This window comes from Balaenoptera borealis, assembly GCF_965194805.1.
Source record: "Balaenoptera borealis genome assembly, chromosome: 16".
NCBI lineage: Eukaryota > Metazoa > Chordata > Mammalia > Artiodactyla > Balaenopteridae > Balaenoptera > Balaenoptera borealis.
Window position 1 is genome coordinate 73,236,310 of NC_138872.1, and position 22,135 is coordinate 73,258,444.

The 22,135-nt window shown below is 53.7% G+C and overlaps 2 protein-coding genes across 3 annotated transcripts; one reads left to right on the forward strand and one right to left on the reverse strand.

Annotated features, from left to right (window-relative positions):
- Positions 1-1,592: 1,592 nt before the first annotated feature.
- LOC309613699 (apoptosis-associated speck-like protein containing a CARD) lies at positions 1,593-9,916 on the reverse strand. 2 transcript variants are annotated; one of them, XM_082360860.1, is made up of 4 exons: positions 8,875-9,916; positions 2,576-8,797; positions 2,318-2,374; positions 1,593-1,958 (listed from the first exon to the last, which is right to left on the reverse strand). In XM_082360860.1, exons 2-4 carry the CDS (start codon positions 2,847-2,849, stop codon positions 1,702-1,704), a joined length of 588 nt encoding a protein of 195 aa, XP_082216986.1. In that variant the 5' UTR covers positions 2,850-8,797; positions 8,875-9,916; the 3' UTR covers positions 1,593-1,701. The 2 variants fall into 2 exon arrangements, with proteins under 2 accessions (XP_082216986.1, XP_082216985.1); XM_082360859.1 differs by having other exon boundaries at positions 2,576-9,916.
- A 111-nt stretch (positions 9,917-10,027) lies between these two features.
- On the forward strand, positions 10,028-19,561 carry TRIM72 (tripartite motif containing 72). The gene is made up of 7 exons (XM_082360845.1): positions 10,028-10,214; positions 10,657-11,053; positions 13,771-13,866; positions 13,956-14,186; positions 15,039-15,061; positions 15,959-16,077; positions 16,987-19,561. The coding sequence occupies exons 2-7, from the start codon at positions 10,664-10,666 to the stop codon at positions 17,562-17,564; spliced, it is 1,437 nt and encodes a 478-aa protein (XP_082216971.1). The 5' UTR covers positions 10,028-10,214; positions 10,657-10,663; the 3' UTR covers positions 17,565-19,561.
- The last annotated feature ends 2,574 nt before the right edge of the window (positions 19,562-22,135 follow it).

Sequence of the window (22,135 nt, forward strand, 5' to 3'; positions counted from 1 at the left end):
AGGCCCTTGAAGGTGGTTGACTAGAAGTGGGGAGATCAGGAGGCCTGTTGTGGGTAAGGCATGAAGGCATATGCCATTTGGGGGCAGTGAAGTTGAAGGTGTTTGGGTGTAAGTTGGAAGACTGACTAAACCTGGGCCTTACGGAACATGCTGGAGTTTCTTGTTTTCTGGTTAGGCTGCTGCTGTTGCCATATGTCGAGATACAGGGATAGTAAAAGGAAGACAACTTCAGTCTGGGAAATGGTAAGGTCTTCAGAACATAAGGGAACAAGCACATCTCAGGGATTGAATAAGGCTTGGTTTATAAGATTTAAGAAGACTTGGTAGAAAAGGGCTGAGGGTGAAATGGGGAGCATCATTTATTTTATGGGGTAGTTGGCCAAAGAAGATGAGCCCACGGGATCCTGAGTGAGTGGGCTGATTCCCGCTTTTGGGGAAGCTCAGCTTTCCTCCTGGAGTCCTAAATGGCATTAGGAGCAGTCCCATGTCACCGTAGCCTTGACAGTGGTCATTAGCTTAGCTTTTTGGTAGCTTCCTCCTGCAGCAAACAGCTTGTTTTCTCCTGTTGCTCTGGTGATCCGGTCATCAGAATAGGGAAGTGTTAGACGGTGTGGGGTGGGGGGAGGGGGATAAACACTGCATCTGTCCATTCTTGTGTCTAGGGAGGGTGTTCCAAGTGAAGCCTTCATACAGCTTTTTCATTCTTCGCTGGTCTGTCGTTGTGAGTGGCACACTTCGTACCCTCATGCCTGGATCGCCGAGTCTGATGATCTGACTCCTAAGGATAGGATATCTGGCCTCCTTGGGGCCTGCCTGTTGCTTTGCATCCACCCCCTGCAGGCCAGAAAGAATTTGGGTGCAAAGTGTACTCAGGATGTGGTCCTAGGATCTGGTTGCCTAACAGCCTCTGGAAAGGCTCCCTAAGTGCTGTTTTGTGGAAATAAATACTCCTATTTTCTTTTGTGGGCACAATTTCATCAAGAGAAGGAACAGCTACTAGAACTCATTTCCTGAAGTTGCTTTTGTGGTTGGCATGTTTTCTGGGCAAAGTGTAACCTATAACCCCTCTTGCAGTGGGTGGGAGGGAGCAGAGGGAGCAGTGACGCCTGCTGGTGTCAGTGCCAGAAGGAGCCCTAGGGACACTTGGTGGTTTGTGCTCTTTCCTGTTTAGATGATACTCTTGTCGCTTCCTCTGAAAATTGCTCTCATTTTGCAATTTTTTTTCCTATGAAAAAGCGAAAGAGAAGCTTGGTAGACGAGTCTTGTTTCTAAATGCATCTGTCACGTCCGGCCCCCTACAGCTCCAGGCCCTTTGTACATATTTCTATTTCAATTTTTAGACCTTGGCCACAAGGCTAACTTATGTTCACAGGTCTCAAGGGCAGACCCTCTGGGGTGGCATTAAGGGAGCCACCAAATGGTGAGTGAGGGACCATTCCATGGTGACTGAGGCAGGTAGGATGAAATGTCTGGGGAGCCTGCTGCCCCAGGAACAGGCGGAGACCAGAGCTTCATCTGAGCCGCTGCGGCGCTTGGATATGTAGCTCAGCTCTGCATGAGCTTCCAGGCTGGAAGTAGGAAAACACACCAAGTACAAGCTGGTTTTTCATATATTATGTATATATTAAAAAAATCAGACTCCAGGTAAGTTGGCTGGAACTGCCAGGGGTTGTCTGTGGGACCGCTGCTGGGGAAGATGCCTCAGCTCTGCTCCAGGTCGACCACCAGGTAGGGCTGGGTGTCCCTCAGGGCCTGGAGGAGCAGATCCTTGCAGGTCAGGTTCCAGGCTGGAGCAAAGCTGAAGAGCGTCCTCATCTTGGTAGAATTGGTGCGCTCCGCCCGCACTGCCTGGTACTGCTGCTCTGTCAGGACCTTCCCGTACAGGGCGTCCAGCACCCCATCCACGTCTGTGACCCGTGCAATGAGTGCCGCCCGATGCTGGTCCACAAAGTGCAGTGCTGGGGCGGGAGGGGGGAGAGGGGATGAGCTGGGACCAGGGTGGGTGCTGGAGCCTGTCCCTCTTGACACTTTGCTTTCTTTAGAAATTGCCCTGAATGCAACCCTAAGTGGTGGGGCTCAAGGCGGGCATGCCACCGGGACTCTACGTATAGTGGGATAAGTTTAACTTTGTCTCCCTTTCTCCTCCCAACCAGGCTCAGCCCCAGGAGGTGTTCGTGAGTAGGTGGGTGGGAAGGGTTGGCCTAGCTTTGTGCTCTTTGGGTGCTCCTGGCCTTGGGACAAGAGGCTATGCAGGGGTACGGTGGGGCGGGGCTGGTGAGGTGCCCAGGTAGGTGAGGTTGGGTGTTGAAGGCTTTACCTGGCTTGGCTGCTGTCTGGGGAGGTGCCTTGATCCCGGCTGGTGTGGTTCCGGGGCCTGTAAGAAAATGTTAAGTGGTGTCTCCCAAGTGTTTCTGGGGTCAGGGGTCTCTTGGTCCGGAAGCCTCCCCAGCAGGAGGAGATTTTATTAAAGGGTAGCAGAAACAGGAAGCGGAAGCTCCGGGAGAGGCGAACTTCTGGGTTGGGAGGAGGGTGTAGAGGGGATACTGGTCCGGACCTGTGGAGGGGGCGCACTCACCCTTGCGCAAGGTCTCCTGCAGCTGCTCCGCCACCTCCTGCATGCCCATGTTGCACAGCACGAGCACCGTGAGCTCGGCGCCGTACGCCTCCAGATAGTAGCTGACGAGCTTGTCGGTGAGGTCCACAGCATCCATGGGCAGCAGCGTCCCCCGTGGGATGCGTCCGTAGCCTTCGCGCAGCGGCACTGAAAGCAGCTTCATCTTGAACTTCTTGAACTCATCAGGGGTCAGGTTCTCCAGTGCATCCAGGATGGCATCACGCGTGCACCCCATGGCTCCTGGGGTCCCCTCCGGCAGCCGCCGCTTCAGCTCACTTGGGGTGGCTGCTGAGCAGGAAGTCTGCTCTGGGGCGGGACCTGGAACTCCCCGCCTTCACTCCTGTCGCTGCCCCAGAACATTGCCCTTGGGTGTTAGGCTCCTGACTACTGTGTTCCTTCCCTTTCTCTCCTGACCATCGGGGGGGGGGGGGCGCCCAGATCGCATCCTTTGGCTGGTCTATGAGGTGGGACCCAGGAGACCTGGTGGAAAAGGGCTCATGGGTGCTGCCTGCCTCTCCAGGCTTGGACTAGGTAGCACAGATCAGGAACCTGGTTTATTGGAGCGCTAAGGCTTAGAATAGTGGAATTTTGGAACCCTGAAATCTCCATGTTTCCTTAAGCCTTATCATCCTCTCTCCCTGTCATAGGATCAGAATCATAGAATCCTAACAGCCATGTAGCTTCCCAAATTCCACAGGTAGAGATAACTGCTTTCTCTCGCCAAGCCTCAGTTTCCTTTTCCATAAGATGGGGATAATAACTCTCACTCATTCACTTAGTAAATATTCTAGCATAACCTGGGCTACCTGATGGTGCCTGAAACCTTGCCAAATGCTTCCTGGGAGAGCCAGGATTTGGTCCCCCAGGAACTGAATTTCTTGGGAAGTGATGACAAGAGACACTTGTAATGGTTGAGAAAATTCTTGACTGGAAGGAAAGTCATGGGAAGAGAGCTATTCTGGGATCAGGGGGCTTGACCCAGAAGAGCAGATGAAAGGTGGCTTGGGTTGGTGTAGGTTGGAGTGGGATGGCGTGGGTTGGCGTTGGAGGCCAAGCTGTGCCCAGAATCCTTAACTTGCCCTTAACATGGCTGGGAAGGCCCTGCTGGTCTGCCCCTGTGGACCTCGCCAGCCTTGTCTTGCGCCACACCCTCACCACACTCCACCTCTGAGTTCCAACCACACTGGCCTCTCAGCTCCTCAAATGTGCCAGGCTCCTTTGCTTCTCCAAGCCTTTGCACATGCTATTCCCTCAACCTGGAGCTCTCTTCCCTCACTCTGCCTGACAAACTCTCAAGACTTTAGGTCTAAAGTTAAATGCCACTTCTTCTGGGAGACCAGGTTTAGAATCCCTCCAGTTCAAAACACTTGCTACTGGTTTGTAGCTCTCATAGCGATTGTGACTAAATTGTAACTGAGTATTTGTTTAGGCACCCACCTCCCCGCTAAAACATGAGCTCTATGAGGGCAGGGACCTTGTCTGGTTCATTGCTGAATCTCCAGCATCAAGAGTGCCTGGGACATAATAGGTACTCAGTGAAGATTTGCTGAATGAAGGAATGACTTGAGGCTGTGTTACCTGCAACATGTGTTCAAAAGCTTCCATCAGAGTAGCAGGGCCCTGCTCCCCATCTGTGTGCGTGTTGCCCCACACAGCCTGGGTAGTACTATGTGCCAACATCCTTACCATGGGTGGCACTTGTGGCCCAGCGGCTAGTGTTCCCTGGCTCATGGCTGTTTATTATTGTGCCTCTTCACTGGTCTTCGTCCTTGCAGAATCTCCATGTCATTTTGTGCACTGTGGCCAGAAGGCTACATCTTCCTAGCCCACACATTGATGCTGTCCCTCCCCTGCTTGAAAACCTCCTATGACCCCTCAGTGCCCCCAGAATCAAGTCTAAGCTCCTTGGCTTGGCCTTTAAGTCCCCTGCCAACTTCCTCGGCAGCACTTTCTACCCTGTCAGCCTCTGGACCTCTGCACGTGCAGCACCTGCTCTCCGCTTGGCCTCTCTTCCCTCCTGGTCTGCTTGATGAGTTCCTGCCTGTCCTCCAACATGCATCAGGAGTCACTTTTTCTAAGAAATAAAAAAATTGAGCCCTTATGTATAGGCTGTGATCCTCCACATGCGTTATTTCTAACCCTTACAACAGTCCCTTTGGGATAGGGAATAGTAGCCCTATTGTACAAGTGAGAAGATTGAGGCTCAGAGAGGTTGAAGGACTTGCCCAAGGTCATATAGCTGAGGGATCATGCAGGTTGTCTGGTTAGCTTTTGAGTCTGGCCGCTGTCTACGCTTCCCAGTTGGCTTTTCTGTCCTCTCTGTGCAAAATGAATTATTCCTTGGCCATGTCGGCTGGATACCCCTATGATGCCTTTCTCACAGTGTTTATCACACACTGTGTCTGGTCACTCTGCTTTCCTCACTAGACTGAGGACCCTTTCAGGTCCACAGCACCCAGCACAGGGCTTGGCACAGATCCAGCCTTGATAAGCTTTCATGAAATGACAAAAGAATCCTAGAATCTAGGATCATAGAAACCTGCTCTTTTCACATTTGTTGGAATCTCAGAAGCTTTGGGTGTTTGATCCATGGAATTTAAAAAGCGATTGCCTGATTCAAACCGCACCCCCCCAAAAGAGCGGGGATCCCCTTGGCCATACATATGGCCATTTGCATCTCTTGAATTCTTGTTTGGATGGGGTGGCCTTGGCTTTACGTAAAACCAACATAACACATCTCAACGGATCTTTTGGGGCTGCAGGGAATTGCACCTTGGGGAGTGTGTGTCATGACTAGGAGGAGAAGGTGGTCTCCTCCTCACACCTGGCTTCCTGGAAGTGGGGGAGCTGAGGATGTGTGTCGTGGTGTGACACAGTGCCCCTTCCCTTGTTCCTGCTTATCACCACCCAGGGCCCTTCCTCTTGGACCCAGCTTGCCCCTGGCACCTGACTCAGTCTCATTCTTGCTCAAACACATTCAGACCGAGACACAGAAGATCCGGCTTTGATTTTTCACCTGACATGCCTCAGAGCACACACTAGCACTTCGGTGTGATGTCACAGGGAGCCAAGGGACAAGGGGCTGGAAGTGCAGGAGCGTCCTCTAATAGCAGTGGAAGCCTCACTCCTGCAGTGATTTCAGGCTGGAGGTCAGAGAGCACAAGTGACACCTTGTCAGGTGGACATGCTCTATTGAGCCCACTGTAGACTCTCAACTCAGAAGGAGAATCTATTTGATCCTAAAAAGATGTATTAACTATATATAAAATAGATAAACAACAAGGATCTACTGTATAGCACAGGGAACTATATTCAATATCTAGTAATACCTATAATGGAAAAGGATCGGGAAAAGAATATATATATACACACACACATGTATAACTGAATCGCTTTGCTGTACACCTGAAACATTGTAAATCAACTATACGTCAATAAAAAATAAAAATTTAAAAATTAAAAAAAAGATGTACTAAGGACCTACTAGATGCCCAACCTCATGATAAGTGATGTGGGAGACTAATAATAGTAACGACAGCTTCCATTTTTCAAATTTACTGTTCCAGGCACTGTGCTAAGCACTTAACATGCATAATCTCATTTAATTCTCCCAACAACCCCATGAGGTAAGTGTGTCTATCCTACCTCACAGAGGAGGAAACTGAAGTTTTCAAAAATTCCTCTGGAAGCCTGCGCTGGTAGTACATGAGGAAATACAGACAGAGCCACCTGACTCCTGGGCCCAAATTCCAACCTACGTCCTCAAAGTCCCACTCTCTGTCTTCAGAAATTGACAAACTGCTTGGAGAGATAATGTATATGGAAATGTATGCCTCCTCCAGACTGTCCAAATACACCCTTAGGAGGGCAGATGTTGCAATACTAGGAATGGTAATGTTAACTTCCTCCTCTTTGCAGAATGCTCAAGAAACTCACAAAGCACATTCAGAAGACTGTGGAATAGTGAGAAAAACGGGAGATGAGGGGTATCAGACCCACTCAGATTTGATTCCCAGACCCTCTACCTCTTAGCTGTGTGACTCAGGGTGGTCACAGCCCTTTTCTGGGGTCTGCACTCACCAGCACGTAGGGAATGAGTGCTCTGAGAAGGACAGTGGCTTCTCTAGGGTACCCCAGGGAGGTAGACTCAGAGCCAGCTCATTCTTGGAGACTGCAGGGCGGTTTCCCCCTGCGGAGGTGGGGAATAAGAGCCCTGGGCAACTCTCTGGGAAGCCGTGGTAATCCCTTCTCCCTGGGCCCCCCTTTTCTGGGGGAAGTACTCCGAGTTCTGAGCATTGACTCCTGGCAGGAAAGAACCTCTGGGTCTCCCCTCGGGCCCATCTTCTTGCCCCCGGACTAGGCCAGACCAGTTGTTGGTGGTAAGATGCTTCCTGGGTGTGATCCGACACCTCCACCACCCAACAAAAGTAACTGATTGCTGGAGCCAGATTGCACCTGCTGGGGTCAGAAGACCATAGACTGCCAGGACATTGGGCAAGTTATTTAATCTCTTTATGCCTCATGGCTTCCTGTTAAGATAGGAAAAATGATGGGGTTGTTATGAGGTTATAAATGAGGTTATGAGGTTATAAATGGATTGAGAATTGTGAAGTGCTTGGAACAGGCCTGGCACAGAGTAGGTGCTTTTGTCATTGTTAAAGTTTCTTAGCTTCAGTTTCCGAATCTGTGAAGTGGGGATGATGTTATTGACCTTACAGGGCTGTAGGGAAGGTTCGTTGGAACAATTAGTAGTAATAATTGTAATAATATCAATATCAACATTTATTGAACATTTTCTACGGGCCTGGCATTGTTCTAAAAGCTTTCTATGAATTAGCTTGTTGAATCTTCATAACGATCCAATAGTCTCGATAATAATCCTGACATGATCCCCATTTTCCAGATGAGAAAATCAGGTTGATCAAGGTCACACGACGAGGAAAGAGCAGTCAAGATTTGAACCTAGTGGTGGCAGTCACTGCTTTCTAAGTCCTTGGGTGCCAGCAAGCATGCTGTTCTTGCTGTTTATTTAGTGTATTATCTAGTTTCATCCTCATAACAACCCTACAGGGATGGTATTATTATCCTACTTATCCTTATATTGTAGCTGAAGAGGCTGCAGCCCAAAAAGGTAGGTGATCTTTCTGGGGGCACCCAGCATGAGTTTGTGACACCAGCATTCAGATCCTGCATCTGCAGGGGCCCCGATCGGGGGATTTCTGGCTTCTCTTTGCATTTATCTAATACAAGGAGTTCTCACCTCCCATGGCACTTATCACTCCAGCCGTTGGGAAGCTCTCCCTTAGGACAAGCTGAAATCTGCCCCCTCTGAGTTCTGGGCCTCAGCAATACTAGTCCTCACCTCCTCCTCCCCTGGACGTGGTTTTGGGCCCCTTCTTGTCCCCCACCCTGCTGTAGATGATCTATGTCCCTTTCATGGGTCAGAGGTCAGATCTGGCCCATCTACAGAAAGGGATTGAGTTGAGTGTCACCTCCCTTTCCTGGGCACCCACTCCTAGTGACCAAAACCTTCAGCCCTAGCCTAGCAGGGGTGGAAACTCTAGGTGAGATCTACATTCAGGTTGTTGACTTTTTGAACCGAAATGAAGTGGCTAGTGGTTTCAGAGACCAGCTCCAGATGTGCTCTCATCCCCACCTGCCTCCTGTTTGGGGAAGTGGAACTTCCCTGGATTTCTCAGGGTTCTGGTAAAAAGCCCTACCTTCCTGAGACTCTTCATATAACCAGAATCCTTCATATAACCAGGATTAATTGCTCTAATCCAAAAGAATGATAAAACCTCACTTATCTCTTCCCGAGAGGCCCAAATCATTACAGCCCGAACAAAGTTCCTAGGTTAAGACCCCAAGGTGCCAGGAAGCCTGGAGCAGCTCCCTCAGTGGGCCAGCATGAAACATGCAAGAACTTCAAATGTTCAAGAAGGAATGAGCCCCCGAACTCAGAGACAAGTCATAAAAGCAGAGGTGTGCTAGGAGCTATCTGACTCCTGGGGAGATTTATTTACTTGCCAAAAAGTTGGAGTAAGAAGATCTTTAAGGGGGGCTTCCCTGGTGGTCCAGTGGTTAAGACTCCACACTTCCATTGCAGGGGCCACGGGTTCGATTTCTGGTCAGGTAGCTAAGATCCCTCATGCTGCAAGGCGTGGCCAAAAAAAAAAAAGAAGACTTTTTAAGGAGGGAAGGGGGACAGCTGCTTCCTTCTCCTTTATAAGCAGGGAAAATAATTCTTCCTTGTTTCTCACCTGTGGGGTGTCTGGCTACTCTCATGGGACAATTGACCTGGCTCTTGTCGAAGCTCAGACTAACAGAGACGGAGAGTGGTCGAGGGAGAAATGAACAAATCCAGGAAAAGGCTGAGAGGCCAGAAGAGAAGGACAGAGTTAGTCTCTGTGTTTATTCATTCATTGAGTATTTACTGAGCACCTGCTGTGTGCCACAGGCTTTGTTCAAAGTTGGAGATGAGCAGTGAACAAAATTTATATTCTGGTAGGAGGAGACAGACAAGAAACCAACAAGTAAAATATATCATGTGTCAGATCGTGATAAATGTTATGGAGAAAAATAAAAAGGGGAAGGGAGATGTGAGATTTAAAATCAGGGAGTTAGGAAAAGCCCCACTGAAAAAGTGACATGGGGTAAAGATCTGAGGGAGGAGGGGGAGGCAGTCACAAAATAACTGGGGTTTGAAAGAGTGTTCCAGGCAGAGGGGAGAGAAATGCAAAGGCCGAGGCGGGAGTGAGCAGAGGGAGAGATGAGTGATGACTAGGGTGTGAGGACTTTGGTTTTTAAATTGAGATTTGAAGGATAAGCCTTGAGGCTCCCAGAGCAGAACGGAGTTCTCGGCTGCAGGCTCTGGATCTAGTTCATTCATTTATTTAGCTGTCCCTCTATCACTCATTTTCCAAGCAGTTAGGGAGGCCCACTTTGCCCCACAGCTTGTGCTGAGCACTGGAGACACCAACAGGGAAAAGGCTCTCCCCTCAGCCCTGCAGGAAGAAAAACTTTCAGGGTTGGGGGAGGTTCTATTCTCCCGCAGGTGGAAATAATACTGCCGGTGTGACTTTGGAGAGCCTTAAGCTTGGGGAATAAGTGGGTGACAAGCTGGGGAGGGGGCCACAGGCAGGGAACAGCGGAGGCTGGAGAGTGCGGAGGTTGGGGTGAGGGAGAAAGGGGAGACTCCCTCCAATCATGTTTCTGTCTTTTCCGTGGTATGAGAGGCCCTGTCTCTCTGCTGGCTCTGAGCTCTGGCTCCAGGCTGGGCAGGGGATGGGCCAGGACAGGTGGCCTTGACATGTGATGCTTGTCTGACCGCTCAGTCCTCACTTTTAGAACGGTTTCCAGAAGTGATGGAAGGGGATGGGCAGGGCAGCTAAATATAGTCCTGGGGCCAGAGCTCAGTCTGGGAGGGTCTGTCTGCTATTCACTGCGTGCCCATCACCCGTGGTGTCCCTTGTCCTCGCTCTGAGCTCGGTGCTTCCTTCTCACCTGTCTTCAGACACAGCTCTGACCTACCTACAGTTAGGCCTGACCTTGACTGGGCCTCTTGCGAGTCTCTTTTTGTCCAAGATCTCCAACCAGACCTGTGAGTCCTGCCGGTCCGGCCGGCCTGGGGATATGGGGGAGGGGAGGGCTGCAGGCCCTGGAGAGGTGAGAGGAGGGGAGGGGGGAGGGGCGCTGGAGAATTTGGGGTTGGGGCTGAGGCCTGGGGCTAAGTCGGGGGAAGGACAGCGGGTAAGACCGTGTTTGCAACCCAGCCTCGTGTTTAGGAACTGGGATTGAGACCGGGTCCCTGATAGGGGCTATTTGGGGGGCCGGGGCTGAGAACCGCAGTTGAGGCTGCCTTTGGGACTGAGAGGGAGTCCCCTTCCCTCCCTTGGCCGGAACCAGAGTCCCTTCCTGTTTGAGATGAGAGGCCTCTGCAGGCTGGGGATCCTCCCTGCGGGGCTGCCAACCCCGCCTGGGGCTGGGGCTGGCCCGGGATTGTGGCTCCGCTGAGCCTCCCTGACCGGCACCTCCTTACCCAGGCCCGCAATGTCGGCTGCCCCCGGCCTCCTGCACCAGGAGCTGTCCTGCCCGCTGTGCCTGCAGCTGTTCGACGCGCCCGTGACAGCCGAGTGCGGCCACAGCTTCTGCCGCGCCTGCCTAGGCCGCGTGGCAGGGGAGCCGGCGGCGGACGGCACGGTGCTCTGCCCGAGCTGCCAGGCACCCACGCGGCCGCAGGCGCTCAGCACCAACCAGCAACTGGCGCGCCTGGTGGAGGGGCTGGCGCAGGTGCCTCAGGGCCACTGTGAGGAGCACCTAGACCCGCTGAGCATCTACTGCGAGCAGGACCGCGTGCTCGTGTGCGGCGTGTGCGCCTCGCTCGGTTCGCACCGCGGCCACCGCCTGCTGCCCGCCGCCGAAGCCCATGCGCGCCTCAAGGTGCGGGGCCGGGCGGCCTCCGGTGGGGGGCGGGGGCGGATGGGGTTGTTGGACGGGTCGGGGCCGGGCCGATCGGGCCTCTTGAGCTTCAGGGCCCGGTGCGCCTGGAGCTGCCGGGTACGCGGGCGGGGCGGGGCGGGGCGGCTAGGGAATGGGGGTGCTGATGGGCTGAAGGCGGAGCTTGGCGGAGACCCGAGCCTTGAAGAGGCGCTCGGAGACCGGCCTCGGCGGGATAGGCGCGGCAGCTGGAGCGCGCCGGAGATGCGGGGGGCTCAGCCACGGGGCGGAGTCTGCGGAGCCCGGGGCTGAGCGAGGACTGAGTCGGTGCCCGCCGCCCAGGCGCGCAGGCTCTGCTGCTGGGCCGAGGCCCGGGTAAGAGGGGCGGGGCTGGCCGGGGGGGGCGTGGTGGTGGGCGGGGTGGGCACACAGCTGCTGGGCGGTGGCCCCCCCGCGCCCCTGGAGCCTCCGAGCTTGTGCGGGCCTGACCGTCACCAGATGTGGCCTAATCCAAGGGGACCCGGGAGGCCAAGGCACGCCTGGGTACGCAACTCTGTGCACAGGCGCAGGTTGGCACCGAGACCCAAGTCCAGGCTGTTACTGTGATTGGAGCTGGAAGTTCCAAACGCTTCCAGAGCCCACACACAGTTGTGCGCCCCGAGGTTGGCGATTTCCATGGAAGCCCAGCAAAGACACCCAGACATTGGCAAATGGGGACACAGGCACACGCTGGCTCAGCTGTCATACGTATGGCAAATCACACGCATGCATCTACAGGAGGGTTTATGTATACACAGGCCCAAGGAGGTCTGTCATGAAGCATTTATAGGGTTGTTGGAAGAATAAACGACAGGTGCAGGGGCGGGAGGAGGCGGGGTCTGGAGGCATGGAGCGGTCCTCTGTCTCCGTCTCCGCGGTGCAGAAGCTGCCACCGTCTTCTCGCGCTGCTGTTTGGGGGAGGTGGGGGGGTGGGGTGGGGGTTAATCTTTGCCCACAAACATCAGCGTTGCAATGCACTTCTCCTTGGCCTCCAGACTCCTAGAGGGGGTAGACCCCGCCCTGAGGCTGGTATTCGAGGGCCCCAGTCTCCCCTAGGGGCCCAACTTCACCGTACCTCCGGCTTCAGCCTTGCACAGTCCCGCTCGGTGCTGGCTGGTGGTCCCTAACCCAGTGCAGGAGCCTCCTCCACCCAGGAGCCCTCCCTACCCAGGCAAACCTCTGCTGATAACCACAGAACTCCCATCCTTACCCATCTTTATCTGCGAAGAGAGAACAGAGGCCGTGAAACGGGACAGGGCACCAGGCAGCCCAGGAGCCTCGAGGGGGCAGGTGGGGTGGGATACAGTCTGCCAGGGTCTGTACCAGCCCAACCCTAAGCCGCAGGGAGGGGCTGGCTGGAGGTCTGAAATGGGGATCCCTGGAAGGAGCCTGAAAGAGGAGTGGGGCAGGAAGCCTGGGGTGGGACTGAACACCTGGGTCCTTGGGGAGGAAGAGGGGCTGGGTCCAGAGACCATGTACCAGACCCAAGTATGGTTGAATGGGATCTGCCGGGTGAGGGGGACACTCACGACCCCCTGAAGCCGTGCTGCCTCCTCCTGCACGCCTCGGAGTAGAAGGAGACAAGCCTGTCGGTAAGATCCACCACACACCACGTCGTGGAGCACTGCTCCCCACACCTCCTCACTGCAGGATGTTCCGAAAGTGTCTGTGCAGCCCCCAGCTTCTAGGGTGGCATTGTGCTTGGTCCCCATGGCTCAGCCCTTCTGCCCATGAACCTCGGATGGCTGAGAGCCACCAGGCCCACCCCATCCTGCAGCAGGCAGGGCTGTGGCCCTGCAGGACGTCTGGGGGAGGAGACGGACCTGGTGGCTGGCCACGGGAGCCCATGGTCCAATTCCAGTGAGGATTCATCAGCAAACAGTGCCTAGAGGGTCTCCCAGCTTCCTTTAGTGGGAGGTGGGAAGGAGGCTGCCAATTTGTCACAACCAGAGGTGAGGTGGGGATGACAGTTCCCATTCTGCAGAAGAGCAAACTGAGGTTGGAAGCGATGGAGGCATGGCTGATTCCAGGGCCATGGGTCTGATTCCAGGGCTGTGCACCTCCCGGCAAACAGTGGCTTTGGCTGGAGGTATAGGAACTCCCTTACACCTGCATTTCAGGAGTCACAAACTGACAGACCTAGAGTAGGAGCTGACCCACAGATATGTTTGGTTCATCCATGCAGAAGACATTTTTATTAAAATGTCTACCCTCAGAGCCCACCGGTGTGCAGGGGGGCTGATTAGGGTGTTTTGCTAAGGTTCTGCTTTTAGGTATAGGGTGAAGGCCAGGAATAGCAGGAGGCTGCATTTGTTCTTTACACACCCTCTGCTCACCGCTGAAACCTGCTGTGTGCAAAGCCCCTGCCCCTCCAGTGGAGGAGACCAAACCACATTTGTGATTATCATCCTCACGAAGACCTGTGCTGGGGGGCTGTCTGCTGAGGAGATGGAATCAGGGAAGGAAGGCAAGGCTAGGGAGGACTTACCTAGACAGACAACAGGAGGGTGAAGCATTCTAGACCTCAGAACCGGTACCGGCAAGGACTTGAGACCAGCGAGTGTGTATGGTAAAATGTCAGCCTGGCTGGAAGAGAAGCTGGCACTGAGGCTGAGCCAGAGGGAGCAGGTTAAGTGGGGGAGGTGGGCAGCAACATCACTTCTTTATGTCTCACCCCCCAGACGCAGCTCCCACAGCAGAAGCTGCAGCTGCAGGAGGCGTGTATGCGGAAGGAGAAGAGTGTGGCTGTGCTCGAGCATCAGCTGGTGGAGGTGGAGGTGAGGGGCTCCGCACAGCAGAGCCCGGGGACTGGGGGTCTAGGTTGGGGGGTCCCCAGCCAAATGTTTTTGTCTGTCTGTCCCCACAGGAGACAGTGCGTCAGTTCCGGGGGGCCGTGGGAGAGCAGCTGGGCAAGATGCGCTTGTTCCTGGCTGCGCTGGAGGGCTCCTTGGACCGCGAAGCTGAACGTGTACGGGGTGAGGCAGGGGTAGCCTTGCGGCGGGAGCTGGGGAGCCTGAACTCTTACCTGGAGCAGCTGCGGCAGATGGAGAAGGTGCTGGAGGAGGTGGCAGACAAGCCACAGACTGAGTTCCTCATGGTGAGCACTGGATGGCTTTCCTCTCTGCCCCTCAGCCAGGGTTCAGGTCTCAAAGACCTCATTCCATTGTCAGGCAGGGACCCTGAGGTCCAGAGAGGGGCAGGGACGAGCCAGGGTCACACACTGAGGAGGGGTGCACCCCAAGATGGCCATTATAGTTGTTTAAGCTGGGCACTGCACAAGGACACTATATCTAAGTGGGCACCATTCATATCATAGATATTGTAGGTCTGCATATTTATTAGGACAATTTTTTTACCAGGTGGAATTAGTTTCTTGAGGAAGGGGGTACTTTTTTCTTCTTTTAAATTAAAAAAAAATTATTTGTATTTATTTTATTTTTGACTGTGTTGGGTCTTCGTTGCTACATACGGGCTTTCTCTAGTTGTGGTAAGCGGGGGCTACTGTTCGTTACGGTGCGCGGGCTTCTCATTGCGGTGGCTTCTCTTGTTGCGGAGCACGGGCTCTAGGCAGGCGGGCTCAGTAGTTGTGGCACGTGGGCTCAGTAGTTGTGGCTCGCGGGCTCTAGAGCGCAGGCTTAGTGGTTGTGGTGCACGGGCTTAGTTGCTCCGCGGCATGTGGGATCTTCCCGGACCAGGGCTTGAACCCGTGTCCCCTGCATTGGCAGGCAGATTCTTAACCACTGGGACACCAGGGAAGTCCCAGGAGGGTACTTTTTTCTAATTCACACAGAGGTAAAGGGCTAAGGGCGACCTTGAATTCTGGGCTTCTTTTGTCTTCTCTGATTCTTCCTGGTCCCACACTCAGCATTTCTGTGGTCCCCCCCACCCTCAGAAGTCCCCAGTGTGCCCACTGCCTGCTCAGCTCCATTCTCTTTCTCTCTCTTTCCAGAAATACTGCCTGGTGACCAGCAGGTGAGATCAGCCTGGCCCTGCCCCCTTTCCCACTTTGCCCTTGTCTGCCAGGGACACTGGCACCCTCTACTCCCATTCAGTCCACTGCGATTCCCCTGCACGTTGTGTGGATGTAGAAAAGAACCCAACATGTCCTTCTCCTCAGGGACCTCCCAGACTTGTCCTGGAGACAGACAGGGACACAGGACACAGGAATCACTCAGTGCTGCCGTGGAGGGGAGGTGGTGGCCAGGGCAGGTTTTCCGGAGGTGTGCATTGTAGAGTTGGACGCTGAAGGAGCGAACAGGAGTTGGCTAGGTTAAAGAGTTGGTGGAAGAGCATTGCAGGCAGAGGGAACAGCAGTGCAAACCGCTAAGAGGGAGGGAAGATGAAGCTGGTGAGGCAGGAGGGGCCCAACTGTGAAGGGCGGAGGAACTGGACCTTATCCCAACAGAAGGCTTTAAAAAAGTTCTAGTAAAATATTCATAACATAAAATTTACCATTTTAACCTTTTTTTTTTTTTTTTTGGCGCGGCTTGCGAGGTCTTAGTTTCCTGACCAGGGATCGGCAGTGAAAGCACAGAATCCTAACCACTGGACCACCAGGGAATTCCCCATTTTAACCATTTTTTTTATTTTAGTGTACATTTTAAGTTCAGTGGCATTAAGTACATTCATGTTGTTGTGTAACCATCACTGCCATCCATCTCCACAACTTTTTCATCTTCCCCAACTGAAACACCAACAGAGGAGTTTTAAGCCAGGGTGTGATGCAGTGGGGCTGGTGTTGGGGGGACCCCGGAACTCCACCACAGCACGCGTCCTCCTCTCTTCTGGGTACTCCCGCTTGCCCTCCCCCAACCCCGTGCCTCCTCCAGGAAGTCCCTTCTCACACACCTCTCCCCCCTCCCCCCCCAGGCTGCAGAAGATCCTGGCAGAGTCACCACCACCTGCCCGTCTGGACATCCAGCTGCCCGTCATCTCAGATGACTTCAAATTCCAGGTGTGGAGGAAGATGTTCCGAGCTCTGATGCCAGGTACTGGGAGGGTCTCGCTCTGGGTTTGCGTTTGTAACTGTGTGGTTGATGGGAGGCTCCGGCCACATACAGAGAGGGAGGTCCCAGCTGGGGAGGTCATCCAAGAAGGGCCCACTGCCCCTTTCCCTTGGGGTTTCCCTGCACCTTCATAACCTGTGCTCAGAGAAGGATCTTAAAGGGCATGGGGTTTTCAGGTGGGTGACTGACATGGTGAGGGCGCTGCTTACTGAGAGGGTGTTGCTGCCGGCAGAGGGGAGGCGGGGGCCCGGGTTTGAGCCCTGCGTGATCCTTGGCCCGTCCCTGCCCCTGTTGGCCAGTGGAGATGATGATCCCTGCTAACTGGGGGCTGAGGACCTGCAGAGATGGAACCCTGGGGTCAGACACTGACTCTGGCCTATGGCTGGGGAGGCCCAAGGGCTCAGCCTCCTCTCCCCAATAGCTAAAGCACATTGGGGTGCTACAGGTTACAGAGCTCCAGGACATGTACACAAGGCTGGTGCAGCCCTCACTGGTGGGAATGGAGGGACCTCCATTTTATCCAAGAGAAGACTAAGGCCCAGAGACTGGATCACCACTGAGGTCACACAGTGGGGTGAGGTAGGGACTGGCCTAGGACCAGGCTTCCTGACCATCTCCTGCTCTGGGGCCTTAGAGGGCGAGTGACATGCCTTATATCAACTTAGTCCTGCCCACAACCCTGGAAGGAGGCAATTATGGCCTCGTTTTACAGCTGAACAGTCTGAAGCCCTGAGAGGTGTGGTCTTTGGCCCCCACCAGTAAGCAGAGAGGGGCTCACTTCCCGGAGATGCCGGGAGGATTAGAGGAGACGCAGCTGGCCCACAGGTGGGTGGGCAGAAGGCTCGCGGGAGCCACACCTGCAGGGCCTGACCCTCCTCCCTCCGGTGGCAGCGCTGGAGGAGCTGACCTTCGACCCGAGCACGGCCCACCCAAGCCTGGTGCTGTGCGCCTCGGGCCGCCGCGTGGAGTGTTCGGAGCAGAAAGCGCCGCCGGTCGGAGAGGACCCGCGCCAGTTCGACAAGGCCGTGGCGGTAGTGGCGCACCAGCTGCTCTCCGAGGGCGAGCACTACTGGGAGGTGGAGGTGGGCGACAAGCCGCGCTGGGCGCTGGGCGTGATCGCGGCCGAGGCCGGTCGCCGCGGCCGGCTGCAAGCGGTGCCCTCGCAGGGGCTCTGGCTGCTCGGGCTGCGCGAAGGCAAGATCCTGGAGGCTCACGTCGAGGCTAAGGAGCCCCGCGCCCTGCGCACCCCGGAGAGGCGGCCGACGCGCATCGGGATCTACCTGAGCTTCTGCGATGGCGTCCTCTCCTTCTACGACGCCAGCGACCCCGACGCGCTCGAGCTGCTCTTCGCCTTCCACGAGCGCCTGCCCGGGCCTGTGTACCCCTTCTTCGACGTGTGCTGGCACGACAAGGGCAAGAACACTCAGCCGCTGCTGCTCGTGGGGCCCGACGGCGGCGGGGAGGCCTGAGCCGCCCGCCGGGTTTGGGGAGGGGTGCGGGGCCCTGCCGGCCTGGAAGGAGAGACGGGTCGGGTTGCCGGGCTTGAAGGCAGGGCGGAGGGGGTTGGGGACCGGGAACTTCAAGCGTTCTGAGAACTTTGGGGTTGGCATGAACAGGGGACTGCCAGCCAGGGGTTGGAGTGCTGGTGGGAAAGGGAGATCTAAAGTCAGGTCAGTGGGGGAACTCCACTTGGAGAACCAGGAAAGCCCGAGGGTTCTGAGAAGAAACAGATTAAGGGTCAGGGGGCTTGGGGAGAATTGCGGGGAGGAGCTGGAGAACTCTGTAGAGCAGCGGTCCCCAACCTTCTTGACACCAGGGACCGGTTTCGTGGAAGACCATTTTTCCACGGATCGGGGGCGGGGCGGGGGTTTGGGGGATGGTTCAGGCGGTAATGCCAGCGATGGGGAGCGATGGGGAGCGCAGATGGAGCTTCGGCTGGCTTGCCCGCAGCCCACCGCCTGCTGTGCGGCCCCGGTTCCTAACAGGCCACAGCCTGCCACCGGTCCGTGGCCCTGGGGGTTGGGGAGCCCTGCTGTAGAGCAAGGAGCCCCTGCAGCCTTGCACTCCGCTCCCCCTTGGGGGCCTCCACTGCCAGGGTCCAGACTCACTGTAGCAAGAGGCCTTCCACTTGGTGATTCCCCAACCGGAGCATGCATCAATATCACCTTTTCAAAGCACCTAACAGTTCTGGTTCAGTAGGTCAGGGCAGGTCAAAAATGTGCCTTTCTAACAAGTCCGCAGGGGAGGCTGATGCTACAGGTCACACGCAGGATCACACCTGAAGCATTGCTGACTCAGCCGTCCTTCTGTTCAGTCAGCTCTCTGTTACAGAGAGTCAGTTATCACATAGCTATCAGCTATGAGGCATAGAAAACCCAAAACATATTCCTCCACGCAACGGCTGTTTAAAAACTGCCAGAGGGCTTCCCTGGTGGCGCAGTGGTTAAGAATCCGCCTGCCAATGCAGGGGACACGGGTTCGAGCCCTGGTCCGGGAAGATCCCACGTGCTGCGGAGCAACTAAGCCCGTGCGCCACAACTACTGAGCCTGTGCTCTAGAGCCCGCGAGCCACAACTACTGAAGCCCGCGGGCCTAGAGCCTCTGCTCTGCAACAAGAGAAGCCAAGACAATGAGAAGCCCGCGCACCGCAACGTAGAGTAGCCCCTGCTCGCCACAACTAGAGAAAGCCTGTGCTCAGCAACGAAGACCCAAGCCGGCCAAAAAGAAAAAACAAACAAATAAATAAATAAATTAAAAAAATAAAAATAAAAACTGCCAGAGCCTATGCTGGGTGAATAAACTGACCCCCAATTTTTTGCCCTTTGTCTCTGGAATATGTTCACTGAGTGTCTAGGACATGGAGGAAATCCCCCAAGTTGCCAACCAAGAGAAAGAGCCTGAAGCTAGCCCTGCCCTGGGCCCTGCTGCTTGTGCAGGATAGAAGCTCCCACCTCATCACACCCCCCAACCCCCAGTTGCCTCCTCAAAAGCCAACTTTTTTTTTTTTTTAACTCAAAGGCCTGTTTCTTGGGTTTTGGACTAACCACTGAAGCCAAGAGTGGGAGTCCCTCTTCCCTGGAGGAGAGGCTTTTGGGGACTCAGACAGGTGGGACAGGAGGCTGCTGCCTCTCTCATCCTAAGGGAGGGTGAAGGCCTGCAGCCATTCACTGTCACCAGTGGGCCTGCTGCTGCTGTGTGAAAAGGCCTGGGGCCCCCTGGCAACTGTGGGAATTTTCTGGGGGTGGGGGGAGAGGAAGGTGGGCAGGGTTAGAAAGGCCTCAAGACCTGGCTGGGGGTGCACTCCTGGCTGCGTCTGACAGAGGAGGGCCTCTTGGGCCCTGGCTCTGGGACACAGAAGAGAGGATTCATTTGAGAAGCTCTTTCATGCTAGAAAATAAAACCATAAAGTAAAGGGATTCTTTGGTTGTCGAATCTAGCAGCATGAATAAACACGATTATATTCTGACTCCTTCCTCATTGAATCCGTGTGAAGAGATGAATGTCCTATTGCTAGGCAGTATCCTCTCATGGCCAGCCCAGCCTTCAGTCTTGACCCATCAAATCTTTCTAAAAACCCAAATGTGGTCATGTGATTCAGTTGCTCAAAACTTTCAAGGACTCCTAGTTTCCTGCAGGAAGAAGCCCCCAGTCTTTGGCTTGGCTGCCCGCGCGCGCCGCTCGGCTTGTGGGATCTTAGTTCCCTGACCAGGGATTGAACCAGAGCCCTCGGCAGTGAAAGTGGAGTCCTAACCACTGGACCGCCAGGGAATTCCCCCTCCAGCCGCATCCTGTGCTTCGTGTACACGTACGCCTACACTCTGGCCCTACTGAACTCTTGGGGTCCCTGTTCACTCCATATTATGCAACTCTCCACTAGGAATGGCTTTTCCTTCCCCCACTCATCCTACAAGTTTCTCCAGAAACACCACATTTCTTAGCTTCTTGTGATCCCAGCACCTCTTTACAATGTGCAACCACTGCACTGAATCCCTGTCATGGGTGCCTGGGGAGGGCTGGAGGCTCTTGGGCCCAAGAGCCTCCAGCCCTTTTCTAGGAAATGGGTACTCTGAGACACAGATGCCAAGACAGGATTAAATGTGCAAGGATTTTTTTTGAGGGAAGACACCTGTGAGAGAGAAAATGGGGCCGTCAGATTGTGATGCCCATCTGACCCCGAGTGAAGGAGAGAGGGAAGGTTGGGTGGATGTGTCCTCGACTGTTGTGGGGACTCCTCCAGAGACCTGCCCCCGTGAGGGGCCCTGGGTGTCCCTGAGCCTGCCTTTGTGTCCCTGCCTTGCTCGAGGGAGCAGCCTGCGGGGACTGGGCACAGATGCGGGGATGGGTCTCACGGCTCTTCTGCGGCTGCCCTCAGCCGTTTGCTCCACGAGTTGAAGTTACAGTGGGCAATTTTCTTTTGTTGGAGTTACAGTGGGAAAATTCCTTTTCACAGCCTTCACAGGTTCTTTGTGTGTAAATTTAGCCTGGCTTGGCTGTGTGCATTGAGAGAAATGACCTGGTGACCTTCCCCATGGCTGACTGAATGAGAGATGGAGTCCCTGAGCCAAAGGCAGTCGTGATGGGACGAGTTTGTGGGAAACTCTGCCTGATCCTTGTTGGATGGAGGTCACCTGGTTCAGCCAGAATCTCCCTGGGGCTGGAGGAAGGGGAAATGGGAACAGAGACATGGATCCCTCCAGCAAAGGATCAGAATCTCCTCCTTTAGTATTAATACTTCCCCCTTCGTGGACACTCTGGGAACACATTGCAACTGGCTGTAGAGAGGTTTCCTGTGCCTCCTGACTTCTGTGTGTCCAAGAAAAAACTGGCACCTGCCAGGGCCATGCTAAACTGCGGGCAAAAACATTTATTGAGAGCTTGTTATGTGTCAATAACTTTGTATTCAATATTTCATTCATTTCATTTATCCTCATAACCCTAGGCCTCACGACAACTAGCATCTCGCTAGGCTACCAGGCTCGGTTGCCTCTTCCCTGGGGTTTGAGTATCCCTGGGAACATGATGGTCTGACCCTGAAGGATGTACCACAGGTGCATGGTATATCGTGGGGTCTCACCTTTACACCAAGAGATCCTGCAACCCGCATGGGTTCTTTTTCTTGATAATGGCGGTGGTGGTGGGAAAGTTGTGTTATTCAACCAATAAGTAAACATTGAAAACATCATGTTCGTATCAAAAGAAACATTATGGAGTACAGAATTTGCACAGATTTTTGAGATTAAACAAGAGATGTCCACAAAGTTTTGCACTGGTGCTGGCTGTTTGGATCTAGACTTTCAGACCCTCAAGGATATGAGTTCTTAAAATTATTTAAAAAATTAAAAAATATGTAAATAATGCATGAATATACTTAATAATATTTTACAAAGGGAAAGTTCTCTGCCCATGCTCTCAAATCCTAATTTCTTCTCTTCCTTCCTCATCAGAAATGATCCCTGTTGTCAGTTTGGTGAGTAGTTTTCCAGGATTTTCTGTACATATATGTGTCCCACAGATAATATTGATATATAATACAGTGTTTTTCTTTCTGTATAAATGATGTCATACTCTATATGAGTATGACATATTATTCTACATATTCTGCAACATCCTTTTTTCAATTCAGTCATACAGTCAGGAGATCTGTCCATGTTACTATAAAGAATGTACCTTCTCCTTTTTGATTGTGGTGTAGTATTCCACTGTGTGAATGTGCCATAGCTTACTTTATCATTCCCTGATTGATTGGTATTTGTTTCTAACCTTTGTTATTACAAACAATGCTGCAGTTAACATCTGTGGATGTGCCTCTGTGTGCACATGTGCAAGGGTTTCTTCTCTAGGGTAGGTACTGAGTGGTGGAGTTTCTGAGTCCCAGCATGAGCATCTTAAACATTTTAATGGTGTCGCCATTAAGTTGTGGACTTGAAGAAAAAGTGGTGGAGTGGAAGGATTACATGGACATGAAGTGGTTAAAACTTCAAAGCTGTTGGACCTGAAGGATTACATCAGGAAACTATCTTTTATCACTGGTTTCAGCCAT